Source organism: Ranitomeya variabilis, chromosome 1 (assembly GCF_051348905.1).
Source record: "Ranitomeya variabilis isolate aRanVar5 chromosome 1, aRanVar5.hap1, whole genome shotgun sequence".
NCBI lineage: Eukaryota > Metazoa > Chordata > Amphibia > Anura > Dendrobatidae > Ranitomeya > Ranitomeya variabilis.
This window is the reverse complement of record NC_135232.1, coordinates 1,036,596,507-1,036,619,985: the sequence shown is the minus strand read 5'-3', so window position 1 is coordinate 1,036,619,985 and position 23,479 is coordinate 1,036,596,507. Positions and strand designations below refer to the sequence as shown.

Sequence of the window (23,479 nt, the reverse complement as noted above, 5' to 3'; positions counted from 1 at the left end):
TTGTGTAAGTGTCTGTCTGTCTCGACCAATCAGCGACGGGCACAGTATCGACGTAGATGTCATAATGGTTGCCATGGCGACGATGATGTCATAAAGGTTGCCTCGACCAATCAGCGACGGGCACAGTCTTCCGCGAATTCTGGAATCATCATTGTCCATATACTACGGGGACATGCATATTCTAGAATACCCGATGCGTTAGAATCGGGCCACAGTCTAGTAGGGTATACTGCAGCAGCCCCCTCCCCCCATGGGGTATACTGCAGCAGCCCCCTCCCCCCCATGGGGTATACTGCAGCAGCCCCCTCCCCCCATGGGGTATAATGCAGCAGCCCCCTCCCCCCATGGGGTATAATGCAACAGACCCCCCCCATAGAGTATAATGCAGCCCCCTTACCAAAGGGTATAATGCAGCAGCCCTCCCATAGAGTATAATGAAGCCAATGCAGCCCTCTTCCATGGGGTATAATGCAGCCCTCCCCCATAGGGTATAATCGTTTCCCCGCTGATCCCGGCTCCGCTCCGGTCTTAGCAGCTGCACTGCTGTCTGCCCGGTACACATCATGGTCCGCGATTAATTGACTTCATCGGGCACCCGCTGTGTCAGAGGCAGAGGGGAACGATGGTCCCCGGGAGGGTGCATCACCTGATAGCGGGCTCCTTTAGCCGCAGGTTTCCTGCTGCTGGGTGATCACGTGTGCCCGCTACTAAAGGGAATGATTATTCACTGCTCTCCACTCCCACATAATCGCCCAGATGCTACAGGAACTGGCGGCTGCAGCTAACACTGCCCGCTATTAAAGTGAAATGAATGTTTACTGCTCTCCATGCCCAAGGGCGTGGGAAGCAGTGAATATTAATTTCTCCTTAGCAGAGGGCACAGGCTTTAGCTGCAGCAGCCGTCTCCTGCCTCCAGTCACCCGCTGCTGCTCCACTACCACTGTGTGGGCCCACCTGACTCACGGGCCCCATAGCAGCTGCGTGGTGTGCTGCTATTAGAGACACGCCACTGGTTGGGGGCCGCAGGGGCCCTAGGCAGCGGCAGGCCCTGTATGCCAGCAGATGTCAGTGCCTGGGCCCACCGGAGAATACTCCGGTTCTCCGGTGGGCCAGTCCGACCCTGGCTGGTGCTGTCCTAGCCACTGGTGGTGCTTGGACAGATTGAGCTCTTGGAAGTGTTTTGGAAAATTGGGCCAGTGTCTGCACATACGTAGATTGTTCAAATGCCACCGGTGCCATTTTACTGAAGCCCACCATTAAATCAATCTGCTCAAGCAGTGCCCGCAGCTAGAACGGCACTAGCACAAAATATTAAATGAAGACACCCAGACACAGCAGAGGGGGATGTACCAAAGCTGAAGACCCCACCCACAGCCCCGATGCACAAAGCAATCTCTACAAGCAAACAGGGATTATAGACAATCTACAATATGGATTTCTTCACCTAAGGTCTCATTTTTATCAGTATGACAATAAGGCCCTGTCTCTACTTTACTTAATAAAATGCTGCTGACAGGTTCTCATTAAGTGAAAGAAAAAATGCAGAATTTTTCAAATGAAAACAAGATCCTCATTTGCAACTATGATTGTTTACAACACCAATTTATAAAGAAAAACCAGTCATAACGAACGAGTCCGATATGTAGGCAGCAATCACTAGAACAGAAGGAAACGCGCAAATTGATATAAAGCTTTGTGGTAGAATATTCACGATATCTATAATTTGATAGATCTAAATCCCTGCTCTCTCTAGGCTGAGGAGTCCAGTGGGCGGGCTCTACTTGGTGCCTGAAGGCAGAAATAACATAGAAGCTTCACTTCTGTTCCTCTAGTTTGGGAGATGTGCGGATTTCCACACTAGCTAGAGTAAACCAATATACACATTGTAACATCCAAAAAATGTTAATTAAAAAAAAAACGTTCTGGTCCCATCACAATCACACTTTTTTTAATGGATTTAAATAGTGTTCCCGATTTTAGATGCTGAAGTTTGTTAAAACACAGATTGTGAGCGACATCTGGTTAGGACCGCCCACTGGACTCCTAAGCCCAGGAGGAGCAGGGATGTATACCCATGAAGAGCAAAATTACACTGAACTTTACGACAAATGTAATTTTTTTCAGCTCCCCCTGTTCTCCATCATGCGGTCCAATGTAAAAACTGCATCTACAACGTGACATGTATCATACAATGTGTTATTATCAAATAAAAAAACAAATATTCTCACAAAAGCTTAAAAAAAAAAAAAACTGATTTAAAAGGGTGTGGGAGGCAGCAATTACCACTAATCTATTATGATGAAACATTTTCCAGCTTTGAAACAGGAGACAATATCAATAACCGGCAACACCCAAATGAGAATTAAAAGGTTGTCTTCTGTGGGAAAGTGAAGAAACCCACCCTCAGTATAGGAAAGTAGCAAAACTCCTGCTACCGGGAAAACACTGGCTCAAACCTTAGGGTTTACAGTCCTGGCAGTCAGTGGGAGGGCGTTTCTCAGATTCTGGGAGTGGTGAATGGGATTCCTTTAGACTTTCATAACTGCAGGGAAATAGTTTTCCTACCAGAAATCGTTGTCTGTCTGTCTGTCCAGCAGTACTTACCCACAGTCTGGGTGACTTTAAGAGATTGGGAGCGGACTCTTGGGAAGGTGACCTTTGCAGCATGAGTTCCAGCAGCTCCATTCTGCTTTACACACTTTGCAGGGACTTCATCGGTCCGAATGCTGCTGGTTGCAGTTGTAGCTACAATTATCAAAAAAATAAAAACAGTTACTAGGGTATCCATGATCTGGTAACAAACGTACAGGTTAAAAAACAAAAAAGTTAAATATTTAAAAGAAAAAATGAAATTTTGTAAAGAATCACTTCAATCGCAGATTCCTTTTCAGGTCAATATGAATGACTATGAGATGCAATATAAAAGTGGTTTTCTTGACAATATCTTCTGGACTAATTACTGCCATTTTCAGCCATAATCGCTGCAGATTTTCAGTGTGATTTGTACCATACTTATCTTACCCCCGAAGGTCCCCATACATCTTAGATCAGGGCTTCTCAATGTTTTTTCTACTGGGTCCTTTCCAACCAGAACATGGCGCTATCAAAGCCTTACCAACCCTGGTAGAGAGTCCAATTGAGAACTCGGAAGCCATTTAGACAAATGACTAAATAGTATTTCAAGAAGGGTCTGTGCAGTTTGCCAAGTTTTGTAAAAACAGCTACTCCTAACAAAAACTAAGGGGGACCCCACAGCTCGAGTAAAACTGCCTCAGATAATTGGTCGAATGCTCGAACAATTATGGAATTTCGATTTGTTCGAAAGTTTTTAATAAGGAGATACACGTAAAAGTCACCACACACATTAGACCAACGTTGGCCGAACCCATCGATACAATCTGAAGTAATGGGGCAGGGTCCTCACAACTCTCCACCGATGGGTGGTGCTGGGGGAAATAACAGTGGACTGCTGATCCTGTTCCTAGCGCTTTCATAGAGAACACACGTGTACTCGGCTGAGCCAATATTTGCCAGATGAATGATCATTTTACCGACAGCCATCTATTGTGTATGGGGGCTTGGGGGGGTGGAAGGCTCTGGTAGCGTCTTCTGGTGTTTGAGATAATTTTGTCTGATCCTCGCTTCCCTCCCGACATTATTTGTACAGTATATCCAGCACAATTATCGGATGGGTAATTAAATATACCCACGAGATGAGTGGCAACGGTGCGGCTGATGTCTACAGTGAACCCGCCACAGCTGCCAGTATAAGCGGCAACTCCAATCCGGTCATGTTAATGCTTTATATGACGCTGTTAATAGCATGCATGGTAGCCAAGGTATCACTCTGGTCAACACTCTTGCAAATAAACTGAAGAGAATAGATGTCGTACAGTGGTATCTGGCGGCTTGAAGGTCAGTATGCCCAATATCAATATCTGTCAAAGCGTTACACAAATATAAAAAAAACTACAAAAATGATTACTGCTTTTAAATAGTTTAGCAAATTAAAATACATATTCGGGAACTCTGCAATCATAATGACCCATATAGTAACGTTGTCATTAATTACTCATATCACATCACAAAGTTGGCTGTGATTCCCATCTCTCCCCATTCCACCCCCAAACCTTCTGGAAAAAGAAAACAATTTAAAAAAATAAGTTAATTCAAACGATATGTGCCAAAAATATCTAAACCCCATCATGCAAAATGTTACCGTCACACTGAAGGTACAGTAACAGAAAATGGAGGGAAAAAAAAACTAAACACCATTGAATACAACTGGAATGTAATAGGAATAAACACTAAGAAGTGTAATAAAATGATATGTCGGCCTGTGAAAAGGAAGTAAAAAATGCCGAATGAAATACAGCTCTGGCAAAAATTAAGAGGCCACTTAATGTTCAGTTTGTCTGATTTCTCTTTATAGGTAGATTTTTTTTTTTTAGTACATTGTAAATTGTTCTCTTACTCTATAAAATTTCTCACAACATGTCTCTGAATTTCCAAGTAATACATTTTGTATTTTTTTCTGAAAAAAGAAAAATTGTCAAAATTTAAAAAAAAAACAACAACAACAAAAACAAACAGTGCTTTCAGACCTCAAATAATGCAAAGAAAACAACTTCATAATCGCTTAGAAACAACAATACTAATTTTTTTATCTCATGAAGAGTTCAGAAATCAGTATTTTGTGGAATAACCATGATTTTTAATCACAGCTTTCATGCGTTTTGGCATGCTTTCCACCAGTCTTTCACACTGCTTCTGGTGCAGAAATGTAAGCAGTTCCTCTTTGTTTGATGGCTTGTGACTATCCATCATCCTCTTGATTACATTCCAGAGGTTTTCAATGGGGTTCAGGTCTGGAGATTGGGCTGAAAATGACAGGGTTTTCATGTGGTGGTCTCTTAATTTTTGCCAGAGCTGTACATTAAAGTCCTCTCTGCTCTGCTGCCATCTCAGCTCACATGGCAGCGGTGCCAACATGCCATACTGGCTGCAGCCACATCATTACTGCTGCCATGTAACCAGATCTTAGTGGTTTTTAGCACATTTACAGCCAGAACACCACTGTATAATGCCTGGATCACAGAAAGGAAAGCCTTCACTCAATGATGCCGGCAATATTAATGGCACATGCCCATCGATTAGACGGTTTCAGATCATACTTTATTACGACACCAATTATTTACCGTAAGTGGTTCCTTAACATGTTCCATTCACCAACACTAGAACTTGACCATTTAACTGGAAGTGCTAATGGCTAATTCTCCAAGACTTGAGCGTTCATAATCTGAGCATTCATGGAGTAGAAATGACATGCCTGTTTTTGGCTTGCCTTTTTTCTAAAAGCATACCTAAATAATTAAACAGTGTAGAAAAATAAAGCATGGGCAGTCTGCATGCGATATGTTCCCAGAGGGCTTCACTTAATTAGTAATGTCACCTCTGTAAATGGGCTCTAGACATCTCCATGCCGAGCACCCTGCAATCACGAATGTTAGAAGCTCAGGGAGACTGACATTTAATTTAAGATCAGTTTCAAATATGAAAAGAAAAGAAAAATGACCTACTTCTTTTCCCAGCAGCCGAAGCCAACAAAGGAATTATGCAAAAGCTCCAGGAGGCGACAATCAGCAAGGTCAGGAAGGGAACATCAGAGAGCCTCCCTGAATCAGCAGCTAATCTTATGGTGGAATTGATAGAAAGCTGTACTGGCAAGGCGCTCTCTGTGCAACTGCGGTGCCCGCCCGGCACGGTCATTTAAGGTGAAGGATCATTACCGGATAACAGACAAAAGGGCACCGGCCACGTTCACTCCTTTGTGTGCGCTCGATGAATTAGAGTGGAAAATAATCAGGAGATCTGAGGCGGTGGGCAGGACAGACTAATCCAACAAGAAACCAGGAAAGTCGGCACTGGGTAGGCTGCATAATTTGGCCGCATGGTTAGAAGGAGCTTTGTTTCAAAGGGCATGTTTTATTATACATAATAAAGTAGCCATTTGTCTGCACTTGCAATGAGAATATGGATACAATAAGCACATTTATCATTTGCTCAAGGCTCCTTTTAGCTGTGGAGAAGCAGCATAAGCAAAACCATTGCTCAACTACCCGCCACATTTGTCAGATCAGCAGAAGATCTGAAAGGCAGAAAGACCAGGCTCGTTTTCCAGTTCCTCAATCCAATTAATATTAATATAACAGCTGTAAAATAAGAGTCAAAGAGAAGCCACAAGAAATTCACCGCTCCTTTCATCCAGCATACGTCAACAAGGTGAATTCGGAAAATAATAAAAGGACAATGCATGCAGAACACAGTAAATAGGTGTCGGTACATGTGTGCATCCACTGCCAAGCGTGCACACAGCTATATTTATGTGTTGTCCTAGTGCACAAAAAGCAAAGAATGGAGGATCATTAGGATGGACACCACTGTGTGCCAACAACAAGGTGCTCAAACAACGACAAGTGCAAGTGAAGTGCCCAGCCATCATTTGTGCCAAAGGTGAACACCACCGTACTTACACCTAGTACTCAGAGTGCTGTGATCGCTCTGGGTGCTGCACACGGACGACACGCTAGGAGTCCTCTGGAGAGTGGGCGCTTTGCAGGGGACTCTTGTTCTAGGCACAGCTCTTGTCCCAATCACAGGTGAAGCTTTTACAATACTAGACTTTCCTTTGGGGGAACTCAGACCTCCCGCTAACAGAGACAAAGACAAGGTATCAAAAAAAAGCATCTTGATATCAATTTTCACAAAAATTCAACAATGTAGATTCCCCCTTTATATACCGCCACTATAGGCCCCCTTTACACAGTTTATTTTTCAGTCTCAACTTACAATCCTTCTTGGGATTTGCTCATATACACAGTGAAATTGCTAAAAATGGAATATATGTACACAAACCAACTAATAATCTGCCTTATATAGAGTACATGAAGACTTATTGGACATGGCCATCACTAGCTATCGGTGATCGCAGCGTCTAGGCAGCTTTACCGTCTACTTCATTGTACTTGGGGCAGCAGATAATCCAAAATTGGGTATACATGATTGGGCTCTGCTCGTATGTAATACGCCATGTCATTACACACCGCTGAGGAATGTAACGTTACATAATGGGAGTCTATGGACCACGCACATTACAGTCACCCGATCCCAGGGGCCAGGAGGACACACAAGTAGCCATACATCACTTTTTAGGTTAGCAATTTAGACAAGACATTTACTATGATAAAGACCCATTCACTTGTATGGGCAATTTTGCTCCGTGACTAAAATTAAAAAGTGACGCATGACCGTGATTTTTTTCTTGATACGTGGTCTTCAAAAAAATAAAATATAAGGCCAGGTTAATAGCACCAAAGACTTTAATGGGTATGTGGCTAATCCATGAAAAATCACAGATAAACCTTTTATGCGATACACTGATGTGTGAATGAAGTCCTATACAGACTTTGATCAGTTTTAGTAGTGGGGCAAAGTACAGGTCCATTTTATATGGCCATACTACAGATGCAAACAACCTGACCTCTGGTCTAATGACGTGATTCCTGCGATACTGCTGGCCTGGGTCATGTCAGCCATCGTTTACCCACAATAAAAGACATTGGTTGGAGATCAGCCATTAGGAAAGGCTAAGTTAGTATAAAATATATAGTATATAAAACATACATCTATCAATCTACACACACATATATACATATATATCTATCTCCATATAGATAACACACAGACTATATTATATTGTATATATCCTTAAAGGTATAAGTATAGAAGCCTTTTGGTGATTATTTTAATGGTGTGCCATAACATCTTTTGACTTCATACTATATTTATAGACAATTGCATGCTACAGATCAGAGAACCAGAGATACCACAATACCAGTTCATCATCATTATACAGGTCCTTCTCAAAAAATTAGCATATAGTGTTAAATTTCATTATTTACCATAATGTAATGATTACAATTAAACTTTCATATATTATAGATTCATTATCCACCAACTGAAATTGGTCAGGTCTTTTATTGTTTTAATACTGATGATTTTGGCATACAACTCCTGATAACCCAAAAAACCTGTCTCAATAAATTAGCATATCAAGAAAAGGTTCTCTAAACGACCTATTACCCTAATCTTCTGAATCAACTAATTAACTCTAAACACATGCAAAAGATACCTGAGGCTTTTAAAAACTCCCTGCCTGGTTCATTACTCAAAACCCCCATCATGGGTAAGACTAGCGACCTGACAGATGTCAAGAAGGCCATCATTGACACCCTCAAGCAAGAGGGTAAGACCCAGAAAGAAATTTCTCAACAAATAGGCTGTTCCCAGAGTGCTGTATCAAGGCACCTCAATGGTAAGTCTGTTGGAAGGAAACAATGTGGCAGAAAACGCTGTACAACGAGAAGAGGTGACAGGACCCTGAGGAAGATTGTGGAGAAGGACCGATTCCAGACCTTGGGGAACCTGAGGAAGCAGTGGACTGAGTCTGGTGTGGCTACAGGTGCCGCATTCCCCAGGTAAAGCCACTTTTGAACCATAAACAGCGGCAGAAGCGCCTGACCTGGGCTACAGAGAAGCAGCACTGGACTGTTGCTAAGTGGTCCCAAGTACTTTTTTCTGATGAAAGCAAATTTTGCATGTCATTCGGAAATCAAGGTGCCAGAGTCTGGAGGAAGACTGGGGAGAAGGAAATGCCAAAATGCCTGAAGTCCAGTGTCAAGTACCCACAGTCAGTGATGGTGTGGGGTGCCATGTCAGCTGCTGGTGTTGGTCCACTGTGTTTCATCAAGGGCAGGGTCAATGCAGCTAGCTATCAGGAGATTTTGGAGCACTTCATGCTTCCATCGGCTGAAATGCTTTATGGAGATGAAGATTTCATTTTTCAGCACGACCTGGCACCTGCTCACAGTGCCAAAACCACTGGTAAATGGTTTACTGACCATGGTATTACTGTGCTCAATTGGCCTGCCAACTCTCCTGACCTGAACCCCATAGAGAATCTGTGGGATATTGTGAAGAGAAAGTTGAGAGACGCAAGACCCAACACTCTGGATGAGCTTAAGGCCGCTATTGAAGCATCCTGGGCCTCCATAACATCTCAGCAGTGTCACAGGCTGATTGCCTCCATGCCACGCCGCATTGAAGCAGTCATTTCTGCCAAAGGATTCCCGACCAAGTATTGAGTGCATAACTGAACATTATTATTTGATGGTTTTTTTGTTTGTTATTAAAAAACACTTTTATTTGATTGGACGGGTGAAATATGCTAATTTATTGAGACAGGTTTTTTGGGTTATCAGGAGTTGTATGCCAAAATCATCAGTATTAAAACAATAAAAGACCTGACAAATTTCAGTTGGTGGATAATGAATCTATAATATATGAAAGTTTAATTGTAATCATTACATTATGGTAAATAATGAAATTTAACACTATATGCTAATTTTTTGAGAAGGACCTGTATATAGAATGTGTGTCCTACAGAAATAGGAGGTAAGTGAAGGCTTAGCCTTGAAATGGTTCCCCCATAAAGGATACCAGCGACCATCTCTGCCGAGTCCAGCAGACACATTACTGCCTGTGAATGGGCACAGAGATTGTCCCCATGTCTCAAAACGGTCTAAGTGGTAAAATGGTCATGTTGGGTATAGCAACCAATCACAAAGCACGTTTCATTTGTGAATGATTTTAGTAACTGAAAGTGGGGTTCTGATTGGTTCTTGTGAGCAACAAGATCCTGTCTCGAAGAAGTTAATGATGCACCAATTATGCCGAATTTCGGAGGGCGCTTTATTGTAGGTCTCTGCAGTGGTAGCAAAAGATAACGGCTGGAAAAACCTAACACCTAACCTAAAAACGCATCCGGAGCAGCCAAGAAGACAAAGGTGCCTGTACACTCCTTGATGATGCATACAATTCTGTTACTTACCATCATGGTAAATGTTCTTTACCTGCACCCAACCACTTCAGGTGGATGAAAAGGTCAAATTTACAATTCCCTGGATACAAATATAACTGCGCAACAACAGCTCCTAAGTCTCTCAGACGTCAGAACAAATTGGTCCAAGCACAGGCCACCAATGCACGGACTGGCCACGACTCTCCCGACCCGAGCCGGACTGCTTCATATATGTCTATGAGGATGTGACGTCAGGTTGGGAGGGCCGCGGCCAGTCCGTGCATTGGTGGCTTGTGCTTGGACCGACTGGCTTGGACATCTGCACGAGTCCTCAGTCACATGGGTCAGCGGCAGGGTATGAACCTCTAGACGGACAAGGAATAAGAAACTGGCACATATAAAATACAACTTTTTAAAATACCAAATAGCCAAATGCCACACAAGGAAGTAGTCACCAAGTTGTATGCATCATCAAAGTGTGCTGTCTTCATCCAAAGCAGCTTTCAGAAAAATGCAGCACATTAAGGCTTTTGTACGAAAAAAAAAAAAAGTTAAAAAAAACGCTCAAAGACCACAAGTATTTTTTGGGGCCATGGATTTTTTTCATGGCATATTTTTCAGGAGTTTTTCAATAGACTCCTCTATAGGAAGATAACCACATGTAAAAAATGTTTAAAAAAAATGGCATCAATATTATGAAAGCCCTGCGGCAAATTCAAGGTAATAGGTATATTTACACACAGCAGAATTGTATCAGAAAAAAACATGAATTTGTAAAGGCAGAATATTTTTGTTAAAATTTGCTGCATATAAATACATCTTAAAATAAGTTTAAAAGGGGTTGTCCAGGGTAGATCAGTGATACCTTTCAGATTTGTTAGAGTCTGACAACTGGGACCCACACTGGCAGAAAGGAGAACTTCTGACCCTCTTGTACTAGAGGAAGAGCGCATGCCTATTACACTGGCTGTATTCTGCCAGTGTCACACAGGCCAAAGCCATCTTCAGGTCTCAACACCTTTAAAGTGAACCAGTCAGCAGGATTGTGCTCAGTGACCTACAGATAGTATCAGGTTGGCTCCGTTATACTGGTTACAGTGATACCATAGTTGATGAAATCCGTCTTGTGGTTGTTTAATCTCTATTTTCAGTTTTGTGTTAATGATATGCTGGTGCTTCAGGGCGGCCTGTGGAGGGGTCTGCATGTGGTGCTCTGCTCGGGTACTCAATGCAGACAGGTCACTGGTCGGCCCCCTAGTTTACATAATGAATATTATATTTATATCTTGAAAAAAACTGGTGCCTGCACTGCAGCATGATCGCATATGTAATGTGTATGTAGTTCATTTCTTTGATCTTATCATTAAATTCCTTAAAAAAAAAAAAAAAAAAACCCTCAGTTTGAAAATGGCGCCTACGCAGTAGCAGCTACTGGTGATATGATGCAGGCGGCGCCATCTTGCTAGAAAAAATAAAAAGTCCTCGTCCAAGATGGCGCCACCTGTCGCCGATGGCTGCTACTGCGCAGCCGCTGCGATTGCCATCTTGGAGGTGGAATTTTTTTTTCTCTCTAGCGAGATGGCACAGCCTGCGCAGTAGCAGCTAAGGCTACGTTCACATTTGCGTTGTGCGCCGCAGCGTCGGCGCCGCAGCGCACAACGCAAACAAAAACGCGGCAAAACGCACGCTAAAACGCTGCGTTTTGCGCCGCATGTGTCATTTTTGGCCGAAAGTTGGACGCAAGAAACGCTTCAAGTTGCATTTTTTTTGCGTCCAACTTTCGGCCAAAAATGACAACGCTTGCGGCCATGCGGCGCAAAACGCAGCACAACGCATGTCCATGCGCCCCCATGTTAAATATAGGGGCGCATGACGCATGCGGCGACGCTGCGGCGCCCGACGCTGCGGCGCTGACCGCAAATGTGAACGTAGCCTAACAGTGGAAGACGCCATTTTTTAATGAATTTATGGATAACAGCAAAGTAATTAATTACATGCACATTACATATGCGATCATGCGGCAGCGCAGCGTCACAGCTGGCACAGCCTGCAGAAAGTTTTTTTGTTTTAACCAAGCGATCGATAATATGCATTATATAAAATAGGGGGGCAGGTCAGTGAGGGATCAGTGACCTGTTATAAGCCCACACACATGAATACTTAAGCAGAGCACCACATGAAGACCCCCACAGGCCGCCCCGGAGCACGGGCATGTCATTAACACAAAACTGAAAATACAGATTAACCACAAGACGGATTTCATCAACCAAGGGATCATTGTAATCAGTATAACGGCGCCGATCTGACACTGTCTGTAGGCTACTGCTCACAATCCTGCTGACAGCGAGCCGTACACTAGGAGTTTCATATATGCACTCAACCAACATGCTACATTGATTTATTGGGGAGATCCACAAGTTTTGGTGTCGAAAACAACTCCATATATCAAAAACTACATCAATGTGTAAAAAACTTCCCATAAAAGCAACCCGGTATATTATCCCTGCTGGGATATGTATCATGTATAGTTATGGGTTACAACACTGGTGATCCTCAACACACTCTGTGAAAGCGAGATGTTCTTATAATATCTGGATGGTCACCTGTAATAATGAAGTGAAGGTAATGGCCTGCAAGGAGTCAGACCTACGCTGATCAGCAACTTTTGGAAGGAGGAAAAAATAAAAATGTGTAGGCAAATTGCTGCAAGCACAGTAACATAATGGTAACGTGTGCACCATTGGAGATGAAATCTTACCAAGTGATTTCGCAAAGATAGAAAACTATTTATTTGAAGCTAAATTAAAGCTAACAAGTCATCGCCCACTTTTGACCGGCTTCATTTTTAGCTTATACATGTTCATCATGGTAATAAGTGAAAGAATTTGTGCCGAACATAAAGGCACAGCTAGACACAATGGTATAAAAGCTACAGTCACCGATTCACACCCTAAGGAATAAATCTCCTTGATTTCTTGCCATCATGGAAGGTACAGAAATACCTTCAGCATTATTAGCAAGTGCTACATTAGTAAACAAGCAATCCATTATTCTAAACATACCCAATAATGGCAACAAAACTGGAAAAAAGCACATTTATAAAAAAAGAAATGCACAGAGCTAGTGCTTCTAGAATCCTACTCTATGCCTATAAGCCACAGGAGACCAGACCTTTAAGATCGAAAATACAACAGTGAAATTACAGTTTTCTTTGCTGTTTTTACCGCCACAGTTTTGGTGTTTGGCAGATGATGGCAGATGCAGACTAAAGGAAAGCGGCCACACGGCGGATCTTCGGCATTCTCTTTTCCTGTAGTTCAGCATGGTCACCAGAAAGATAGGAGTTCTCCAAATCTGCTTCAGAGGACTTCACCTCCAATCCCAACACTGGTTACGATACTCTCCAGTTCTGGGAAGACTCCAGAATAATTGCCGGCCACAGCTAGGAGTCTCCGGTCCATGGCATGTGATTATCAAGCCTTTGTGCTAGGATCTCTCTGGTGCACACTTCATGACTTGCTGTTTTTTGCTGCTTCTCCACCTTCATCCTGTTCTCTGTCCAACTCCTTATCCCATTTAAAGTGCTTTTATCTTACTTCCCACAGTCTTCTGCCTGCCCTTAATGTAGCATCAATCAGGTCCCCGAGCAGCACTTCCAGTGTGTTTATGCACTTATTCGATCCAGCCTAGTCTTCACCAAGACAACATCTCACAGCATCAGCAGCAAGGATCTCCTGGGACCAACTGAGAAAAGCAGCAAGAACTACATCCAAGGGTGGATGCTGGAGGAGGACGTTACATTATCTCTAATGGACAAGTTTTATCGTATGTTCTACACGTGAAGCCCTCCTTCCCACAGCTTGTACCTTCCTTGGGTAGTCATGAATCCAGTGTGAAGGTGGTGTTAAAACAGTAAATGAAGAAGTGAAGCAACTGAGATTAGGAAAACACCCATCCATGAAAGCGCTCTGGAGGTTCAAAGGGAAAGGAGCTCCACACTAGTCAGCACAAGATTTTCACTACCTTACTGAACACATACACAGACATCGTAAAGGTGGAAGAGACATTATGCAGGTTAGAAAGCGGCTTTTAATGTGTGTAAATTATTAAAATTTCAAAGTCGTCACAAAAACAAGCAACTGGTCAACTTACTTATTAAATATCCCCTGCATTCTCAAGATCAGAAAAACTTTACAATCATAAATCTATCACTCAATGTCCAAGATACCAGTCACCACTAAGGTGGACAATTTCTTAGCTTGCAAGCGCTTTTCTATAAAGTTCTGCTCTGGAGCTGTCCGGGTCACAGTACCTGGGCAAAAAATGTTGGGTGCCCGCACCCTTAGGATATGTGCACATAACCTCTTTCACAGAGATTTTATGTTTTTGCAACATCTTTCCCGGCAACTTTTTAACACTAGTATTGTATAAACTAGTAAGTGGCTTCCAAGCAAAAGCCACCTGAAGACTGGTCAGGTCACTTTTTTTAACCGCTTTACATCTTTGGAAACACTTAAAATAAGATCAAAAGACTGAACAAAGTAAAAGCAAGTAGTTTTTCAACTGCAATGTATATAGTCATTCTTTTTAGCATTTATTTAATGCTTTTTCATGGGTGCGTTACCCTTAAAAAGAGTGCAGACTGGGTCAGCATTTCAGCAATGCAACTGTGAATCTTCAGGAGGGTGCTGCCACCCGGAGCAATAAGAGGTGCACTTCTGAGGAACAAGCATCAGACTACCCCTTAAAAGAAACGCCAGCTGCCGGGAGCATCGGTAACGCTGCGTGGGACGCCGGAAGGTGAGAATATTGCGATTTTTTATTTTGTTTTTTATTTTTAACATGGGTTGTGATGTGTATGCGCATACACAACAGGTGCACATAGCCTTGACAGGTGCGTCAGACAAACTGGCCCAGTGCACCCGTTTTTTACAATCTGGACAGGATCCGTCATTTCAACATTTTGACGGATCCTGTGCAGATTGTTAAAACGGAAGTGTGAAAGAAGCCTTACAAGTTCTGATGGTGTGCGATCTGACATTCAGAATAACCCTTCTCTGTCTTCCAAAATAAGCAGACCGTTCTTTGTAGTCTAACTTGTTTATTGGTCAATGCATATGAATTGAAATGTATGTGTTTGTGGTAAAACAAACTTTATCCAGGATAATGGCGTTTTAGTAACATAATGCAGGAGAAATTTTTAACAACGATTCTGCTAGACTGCTTCTTACAAAATGATCGCTTCACCAGGATCTCCTTACCCAAAATACATTGCTTTTTCCCACAATGCAATTGACAGCTTATTACAGAAAAACAACTTGTAATACAATTAAAACATCACCAGACGGTGTCATTACCACATTAGACATCACTAAGAGTGTTACTGCTTCTAAAATTGACAACAGCAATTTTAACCACGTCTTTTGCCCTAATGGGCAGAACAAGTTGTACGGGAAAAAAACAAGAAATTAATATGTCCTGGATATATCATCACCAGCTGACAAAGGCTCTACATTTACTCAAATTTAGCCGGGCTGGATAGCAAAATATGAAGAGACACTGAAAAAAAAAGGGGTGTGCAGTTTGGTCACTTGTTCTACGTTCCCGCCTATTTTAAACATTTCCAGAACACAGACTTTATATGAGGCTGAAAGGATTGAAGATTAGAGGTAAAATACAAGAGTGAGTTAATACAAAGCAGATGCTTCGCTGCAGGCGAGAAAACATTATAATAGATCTCCTGTTTGATAGACTATTGTCTGACGGCCTAGAGTGAAGCACTAATGCAGCGCTGGCTTATATAATGTGGAACTGAGGGCGAAGTCGCAAGAAGACCGCTCACAGATTAAAGCACATAATGGATCTGGAAATGCAATGGGCACAAATATAATTAACAGATCAGCAGCTAAAATATAGCTAAAGAGTGAACTTTTGCTCCCCTGAGTACTCCGAGAATGGATGCATGCAACTAGGGGTTGGGTGTCAAAGAAAAAAAGAAAAAAAAAGTATGTCACATAATTTATTAAAAATCCATCACTGCACGAGAGCAGCGCTATATGCCAGCGAGGCCTCCAATGTCAGGATGGGAGCCCAATTATTGTGCTATTGGGACAACTCCCCAGCACTGCAGTCACCAGGAGGATAATGGTCCTAAACTTGTCGTCATCACCAGTTAGGCTACTTTCACACTAGCGTCGGGCTCGGCCTGTCGCAGTGCGTCGGGCCGAGGTTACCGACGCTAGCGTTCTCTGCGCCGCACCACGGGGGCAGCGGATGCATTTTTCCAGCGCATCCGCCGCCCCATTGTGAGGTGCGGGGAAGTGCGGGGAGGTGGGGGTGGAGTTCCGGCCGCGCATGCGCGGTCGGAAAAAGCGGACCGTCTGCGTCAAACAACGTTACATGTAGCTTTTTTTGTGCCGACGGTCCACCATAACACGGCGCAACCGTCGCACGACGGTTGCGACGTGTGTCAATACGTCGCAATAAGTCGCTTAATGTTAGTCTATGGGGAAAAAACGCATCCTGCAAGCACTTTTGCAGGATGCGTTTTTTCGGCCAAACGACGTACTGCGACGGATTGCAAAAAACGCTAGTGTGAAAGTAGCCTTAGACAAGGACTAGGCACGGCACCTACCAGAGGTGGCCTCGCTCTCCAAGAGCCCCTTAACAGCTGCATAGTCTGCCTTCTGGTATCTGTACATGAATGAGTAAAAAAACCCTAAATTATAACATAATATTACTATTCTGTGACCTGTGGGCTGCAGCTCGACCACACGCCGACTGTGAACACTGGGCGTGATATCAGACTGACCGTGTGTTGCTGCAGCTCTGCCCAGATGTGTGGCGGGGATATAAGTCATTTCCTGAGTATGAATAGACTAATTTCCACAAGTACAGGTGTAAAAAGTATTCCACACTGTACGATTACTCTGGCATTCGTTACCTAGGGAAATCTCTGATGACAGAGGTGGTCTCACGATTGGATATCAAATTTTGCAGTTTAACAAACTTTTTTTTTATTGCAATTGTTTAAAAAAAACACAACATAAGTGTCACTAATTCAAAAACTGCCAGTTTCTCCTCTTTATTGCGGATTTTCTTTTGAGTATTACTTTGTTTGTATTTTTTTTTTTGTATTTATTTTTTTAAAATATGGCACAAGATTTAGACCTCTTTATTTACCACTATCATTTGTGGTTTTAACAAGAGTGCAGTGCCCACAGGGTAATAATGGAGCCACACCTGATTGGAGAAGATCATAACTAGAACTAAATAAAAACGACCATATCTTGGGCAGATAGATACATATACATACAGTATATACATACATATATACACACACACACACTATTTAATAAAGTAATATATATATATATATATAATTTATTTTTTTTATTTTTCTTTTTTTTCTAAATGATAACATTCTGAATACAACCATAGGGGGCAAGGGTGGGAGTTTAGAAGCTTACTGTACAGATTTGCTGGTGTTCAATGGCAGCAGTCCAATGTCTGCAGTAAACCAGCTCCAACATTACTTTCTATATTTTGATTGCTACTGAACTATACAGAAAGAGGATCCTGCCCTCTGCTGGCGGCTTGTGGTAAATCTACTAATATCTCATTTACGGCATCACTTGGGGTGCACCTACCCTGGGCCATTGTAATCTAACAGTCGCATTCCAGCAGATGTTTTTCCCTTAAGGCTCTGTGCACACAATGCAGATTTTGCTGCGGGTCCGCAGCAGTTTCCCATGAGTTTACAGTACAATGTAAACCTATGGGAAACCGAAAACGCTGTGCCCATGCAGCGGAGAAAACCGCACGGAAACGCAGCGGTTTACATTCCGCAGCATGTCAATTCTTTGTGCGGAATCCGCAGCGGTTTTACACCTGCTCCATAATAGAAAACCACAGGTGTAAAACCGCAGTGGAATCCGCACAAAAACCGCAGTAAATCCACTATAAATCCGCAGGAAAAACGCGGTGTTTTTGCCCTGCGGATTTATCAAATTCGCTGCGGAAAAATCCGCAGAGGACCATTCTACGTGTGCACATGCCCATATAGTGACGGGTACGCCATTAATAATTGATGATCTATAGGCTCCTGTGTTTGTCTTCTATAAAGAGGTTTTACTGCACCCTCCGATCTCATTGTCCCCAGCAACTACATGCATGGGGTTACTGGATCCAGTAGGGTGCTTCTCCCATATTTTGGACATTTCCTCACGACTCCGTCCATGCACTCACATGGCTAGACGTCAGCACAGTATTACAGGGGGCACCAAACCGAATGGGAGCAATACTGAGAGTATCTCTGGATACAGCAACACAATATTGCATGTGCTTAGTAATAAGGCAATCTGTGGAATCAGGAGGTGTACATACTGCGACACGGCCAAGAGTAACCCCTAACACCCAATATAAAAGGAGTTGGGTTTAGGTCAAATTATTCATTAAAGGGATATTATGGTAAGAATTTGTCATCACCCACCCACAGGATAGATGATTACTCTATAGCTGAAGGTGTAATTAAGGAGACATCCACTGATACTCAGCATGGTGGCCTTCGGACCACGACGCTGAAGTTGGTTTCTTACTCGGCGATTTAAATTTTTCTGCTTTTTACAGGTTTAACAACAAAAATACGTGAGGCGCCCTGATGTGAAAACACTTAAAAGCAGCAATGAAAAAAAATAAAAAAATATAACTGGCACAACAATGGGAATCAAAGTGGGCGTTATTGAAAGGGTTACCGTATATACTCGAGTATAAGCCGAGATTCAGCCCATTTTTTTAGGCTGAAAGTGCCCCTCTTGGCTTATACTCGAGTCATTATCCCAGGAAGTCGGCAGGGGAGGGGGATCGGCGGCTGTCACATACTCACCTGCTCCTGGTGCGGTCCCTGCATCTCCCATGGTCTCCAGGTACCCGCAGCTCTTCCTGTGTTCAGAGGTCACGTGGTACCGCTCATTAAAGTAATGAATATGGACGCGACTCAACTCCCATAGGCGCAGAACGCATATTCATTACTTTAATGAGCGGTACCATGTGACCGCTGAACACAGGAACAAGCTGCTGACGCCAGAAACCATCTGTCAGTGATAGGCTGCCAGGGAGAGCGCCGGGAAGGTAAGTATGACGGGGGAGGGTGAGCATTGCGATATTCACCTGCCCCCGTTCCACCGCCGGGCTCTGTCTTCCGCTTCCTCTGGCTGTGACGTTCAGGTCAGAGGGCACGATGACGTGGTTAGTGTGCGGAAGACAGAGCAGCGCGCAGCGGTGGAACGGGGACAGGTGAATAACGCAAGTGCCGGTGTCCCCGCCAGCTCAGGACAAGAGGTGAGCATGCGTTTTTTTGTTTGTTTGTTTTTTTATCGCAGCATATGAGGCAAATGTTTCTATGGAGCATCTTATGGGGCCATAATCAACCTTTATGTAGGATTGTATGGGGCATATTTTTGTATTAAGTATCTTATGGGGCCCACCATGAACTTTATGGAGAATTATATGGGGCTTATTTTGCATTGAGCGTATTTTGTGTGGAGCATTATATGGGGCATATTTTAATATGGAGCATCTTATGGGGCCCATCATGAACTGTATGGAGCATTATATGGGGCTTTTTTTTGCATGGAGCATTATATGGGGCGTATTTTGTATGGAGCATTATATGGGGCGTATTTTGTATGGAGCATTATATGGGGCATATTTTAATATGGAGCATCTTATGAGGCCCATCATGAACTGTATTGAGCATTATATGGGGCTCCTGATTCAATATGGATATTCAAAAACACTTAACCTACTGATGTCTCAATTCATTTTACTTTTATTGGTATCTATTTTTATTTTTGAAGTTTACCAGTAGCTGATGCATTTCCCACTCTAGGCTTATACTCGAGTCATTGTTTTCCCAGTTTTTTGTGGCAAAATTAGGGGTTTCTGCTTATACTCGGGTCAGCATATTCTCAAGTATATACGGTATATGACTTTGGGCAACTGATCACACCATTACATAGACAGTGATGGCCCACATCAAATTCAGCTCACTCCAGACTGACCCAAACGGGTTCTGGGCATGAGAACTGGTATCAAAGTGGGCAAATAGCCAAGTCTCCCAGATTTCAACAACTGGTGTTTTTCATGGGTTATATGACTTTGAGCCACTGATCTCACACCAGCATTACACAGATGGTGCTATCCCACATGAAATTCAGGTCACTCCAGCCTAGCCCAAATGGGTTCTGGGCATCAGAACTGGCATCAAAGTTGGCAAATAAATCTGGGACAAATGGCCACGTAACTGGCATTTTTCAAGGGTTAAATAACCTTGGACCACCGGTCCTACACCACCAGAAGTAAACAGGAAGATCCACATTAAAATAAAAGTAAAAAATACATATATTGATAAGTGAGAGCACCGGAGCTGATCAGCTGATGAACTCCAGTGTACTCTCACGGTGGCTTAGTGATACACTGTGGTGTATCGCCGACGGCCGAGTGTGATTGACGTGGAACTCTATTAAATGGACTACGGCAGAGTATGTGTTGGTTTATTATTTTTGCTTGCTTGCAGGACACGCGGACGTGGGGATTAGGTGTTCGGTGAGTATGTATTGTGTATGCGATTATGCAAATGTTTTGAATTTTTTTTTTTTCCTTACAATTGAGCTCAGGCCCCGGATGATTTGACTATTCTCCCATCATCGGCTCATGCGTTCTCTGTTATATGTGACAGCAGACATAGCCGGATGGGAGTAGTAGTCCCACCAGATGACGCCTAAGTACAAATTACTATGGTCTGTCAGTCACATGAGTACACACGAGCCCACACACTCTGCCACACATTCTCCGCCCTCCTTCTGACAATTTCCCTTTGACAATTCTGCAGCGATTTTGGCAGCAAATCCACAAACCTTATTACACCTGCGGTTTTGCAGTGGATTTGACTGACTCAATGGAAGTCAATCGGTGCAGAAATGCTGCAGCTCCGCGAAAAGAATTAACATGCTGCGGAAAATAAAACGCTATGACCAAGGACGGAAATTTCCGGATAATGTGCACAACACTTCAGGAACGCCATTGATTAACACTGCTTCAGTTGTCACTTGCGTTTTTGGAGCATTTCCGTGAGGAAAAACACTGTGGAAACGCAACAAATACGCATCGTGCGCACATAGCCTTATATAATCAGCGTTCTTGGCGATCCGGGCTGAGTGGTGTGTCTGTCGTAGAACACAGCTGACCCCCAGAAGTGGTGGTGCGGGCACAGCTCCTCTGCCGCCACAGACTATGCGATTACGTCAGTTTTCAGGTATATAGAGAGGGTATTGTGGCATTTTACATGGCGTGTATCACACATTGTTTGTCATACACCTCCCTCCGCTGAGGCAATGCTAAAAGCGCACCAACAGCGAGATCAACTCAACAATGAAGGATTAGAACATGGTTTACTTACGTCGCAACTTCCTGCGCCTCAATAAAGAACCCCGGCCCACTAGAACCCCTCAAACTGCACAGCAGCAGCTGCTGCCTATTTGAAGTAGGAATCCACTTAGCCCTTCCATTCATGGGAGGCAATCAGATACTAGAATGTCAGGCCTCTTTTAGCTTGGTATTACGTTATCCAGCAGGTCATTTGCTGACCTGAGTTCACACATGGGTAATGGGAACATGGTATCAGACCATCCAAAAACAGCAGGTCAGGCATTTCTTTGATAGCGTTACATACAAATAGGGGTTGTTCACCAAGAAAATCCCTACTTCGGACGCAGTCAGACGGCCGTATAACACGGACAATAATCACAATGCTTGGTGGCCCTCCTGACCCAAGCCTGACAGCATATATTTCTATGCTCCGGCACATCAGGGGAGCCACCAACTAATCCGTCCACTGCAATGTGATTTATGTTACATGGTCGCCTGACTACGCCGTTAAACTGAAGGTCGCTAGTGATCAGTTTAAGACAGGCATCAGAAACCCCAAATGGAAGCCAGAGGCCATACATCACAACCACTTATGGAACTAACGAATGCACAAGACGCTGAGCCCAATGATTGCCTGCAGTGGTTAAGGGAGCTTTACATGAGACAACTGTAGATTCCAATAAACAAAGCATGGAGCAGCTCGAAGAGGCCCCACGTAGTCCCAAGTGAAGTCGCTCCAGTACTGCTGAAATCTAACAAAGGTGTTGAACTGCTGAAGAGCATCCGCTGACCATCTCACACACAGAGAAGGTGACCATCTCACACACAGAGAAGGTGACCATCTCACACACAGAGAAGGTGACCATCTCACACACAGAGAAGGTGACCATCTCACACACAGAGAAGGTGACCATCTCACACACAGAGAAGGTGACCATCTCACACACAGAGAAGGTGACCATCTCACACACAGAGAAGGTGACCATCTCACACACAGAGAAGGCGACCATCTCTCACACAGAGAAGGCGACCATCTCTCACACAGAGAAGGCGACCATCTCTCACACAGAGAAGGCGACCATCTCTCACACAGAGAAGGCGACCATCTCTCACACAGAGAAGGCGACCATCTCTCACACAGAGAAGGCGACCATCTCTCACACAGAGAAGGCGACCATCTCTCACACAGAGAAGGCGACCATCTCTCACACAGAGAAGGCGACCATCTCTCACACAGAGAAGGCGACCATCTCTCACACAGAGAAGGCGACCATCTCTCACACAGAGAAGGCGACCATCTCTCACACAGAGAAGGCGACCATCTCTCACACAGAGAAGGCGACCATCTCTCACACAGAGAAGGCGACCATCTCTCACACAGAGAAGGCGACCATCTCTCACACAGAGAAGGTGACCATCTCTCACACAGAAGGCGACCATCTCTCACACAGAGAAGGCGACCATCTCTCACACAGAGAAGGCGACCATCTCTCACACAGAGAAGGCGACCATCTCTCACACAGAAGGTGACCATCTCTCACACATAGAAGGTGACCATCTCACACAGAGAAGGTGGTACAGTCAGCAGCAATAGAGGTCGAGATTTTAGGGCTCGTTAGCCCCATTATAACCCCTTTGTCATTTCAGCACTAGAGGAGCTTGTAAGGCAAGAATGTGTGGAGTGTAATTCACACCAGTGTCACTTTCTTTAGAACAGAAACTCCTTAAAGTAATCACTAGATGGCAGCACTTGTATAACCTGCAAGTGTTTAGCTACAAAAACAATGTCACAAATAGAGAGATAGGAGGAGTCTAAAAGTTTGGGATATAATATATATCAGAGATTTTGAGATTGTCAGTTTAGGTGCTGACAACAGAAGCACAAGGTCTATGGGACAAGAGGCAGACCGATCAGCCCACAACCGGACTTTAAAATTACACTCCTGCTCCTCCTATGTGTTTATAGACCTCAACAGAATTCACATTCCGAGGGAGCACCAGGTTCCACTTAGGTGTGGTGCTCTGCCACCATCACATCTAGACCAGAGAGCACTCTCTGCTGTAATAAGAGAAATCTATTACCCTCTGGATTTACTTAGGATGATATATATATATATATATATATATATATAT

General features: G+C 43.6%; 1 protein-coding gene across 6 annotated transcripts in view; it reads right to left on the bottom strand.

Moving 5' to 3' along the window:
* Positions 1–23,479, bottom strand: part of MTUS1 (microtubule associated scaffold protein 1) — a 249,035-nt gene that overhangs the window by 92,378 nt on the left and 133,178 nt on the right. For 3 of the 6 annotated variants that reach the window (XM_077279667.1, XM_077279666.1, XM_077279668.1), the window contains exons 4-5: positions 6,534–6,710; positions 2,605–2,745 (exon numbers count right to left, since the gene is read on the bottom strand). In XM_077279667.1, coding sequence (XP_077135782.1) covers positions 2,605–2,745; positions 6,534–6,710 — 318 coding nt within the window. Of the gene's footprint in view, positions 1–2,604; positions 2,746–5,579; positions 5,924–6,533; positions 6,711–23,479 lie in introns of those variants that run through there. The other 3 variants (XM_077279669.1, XM_077279670.1, XM_077279671.1) reach the window with 2 other exon arrangements.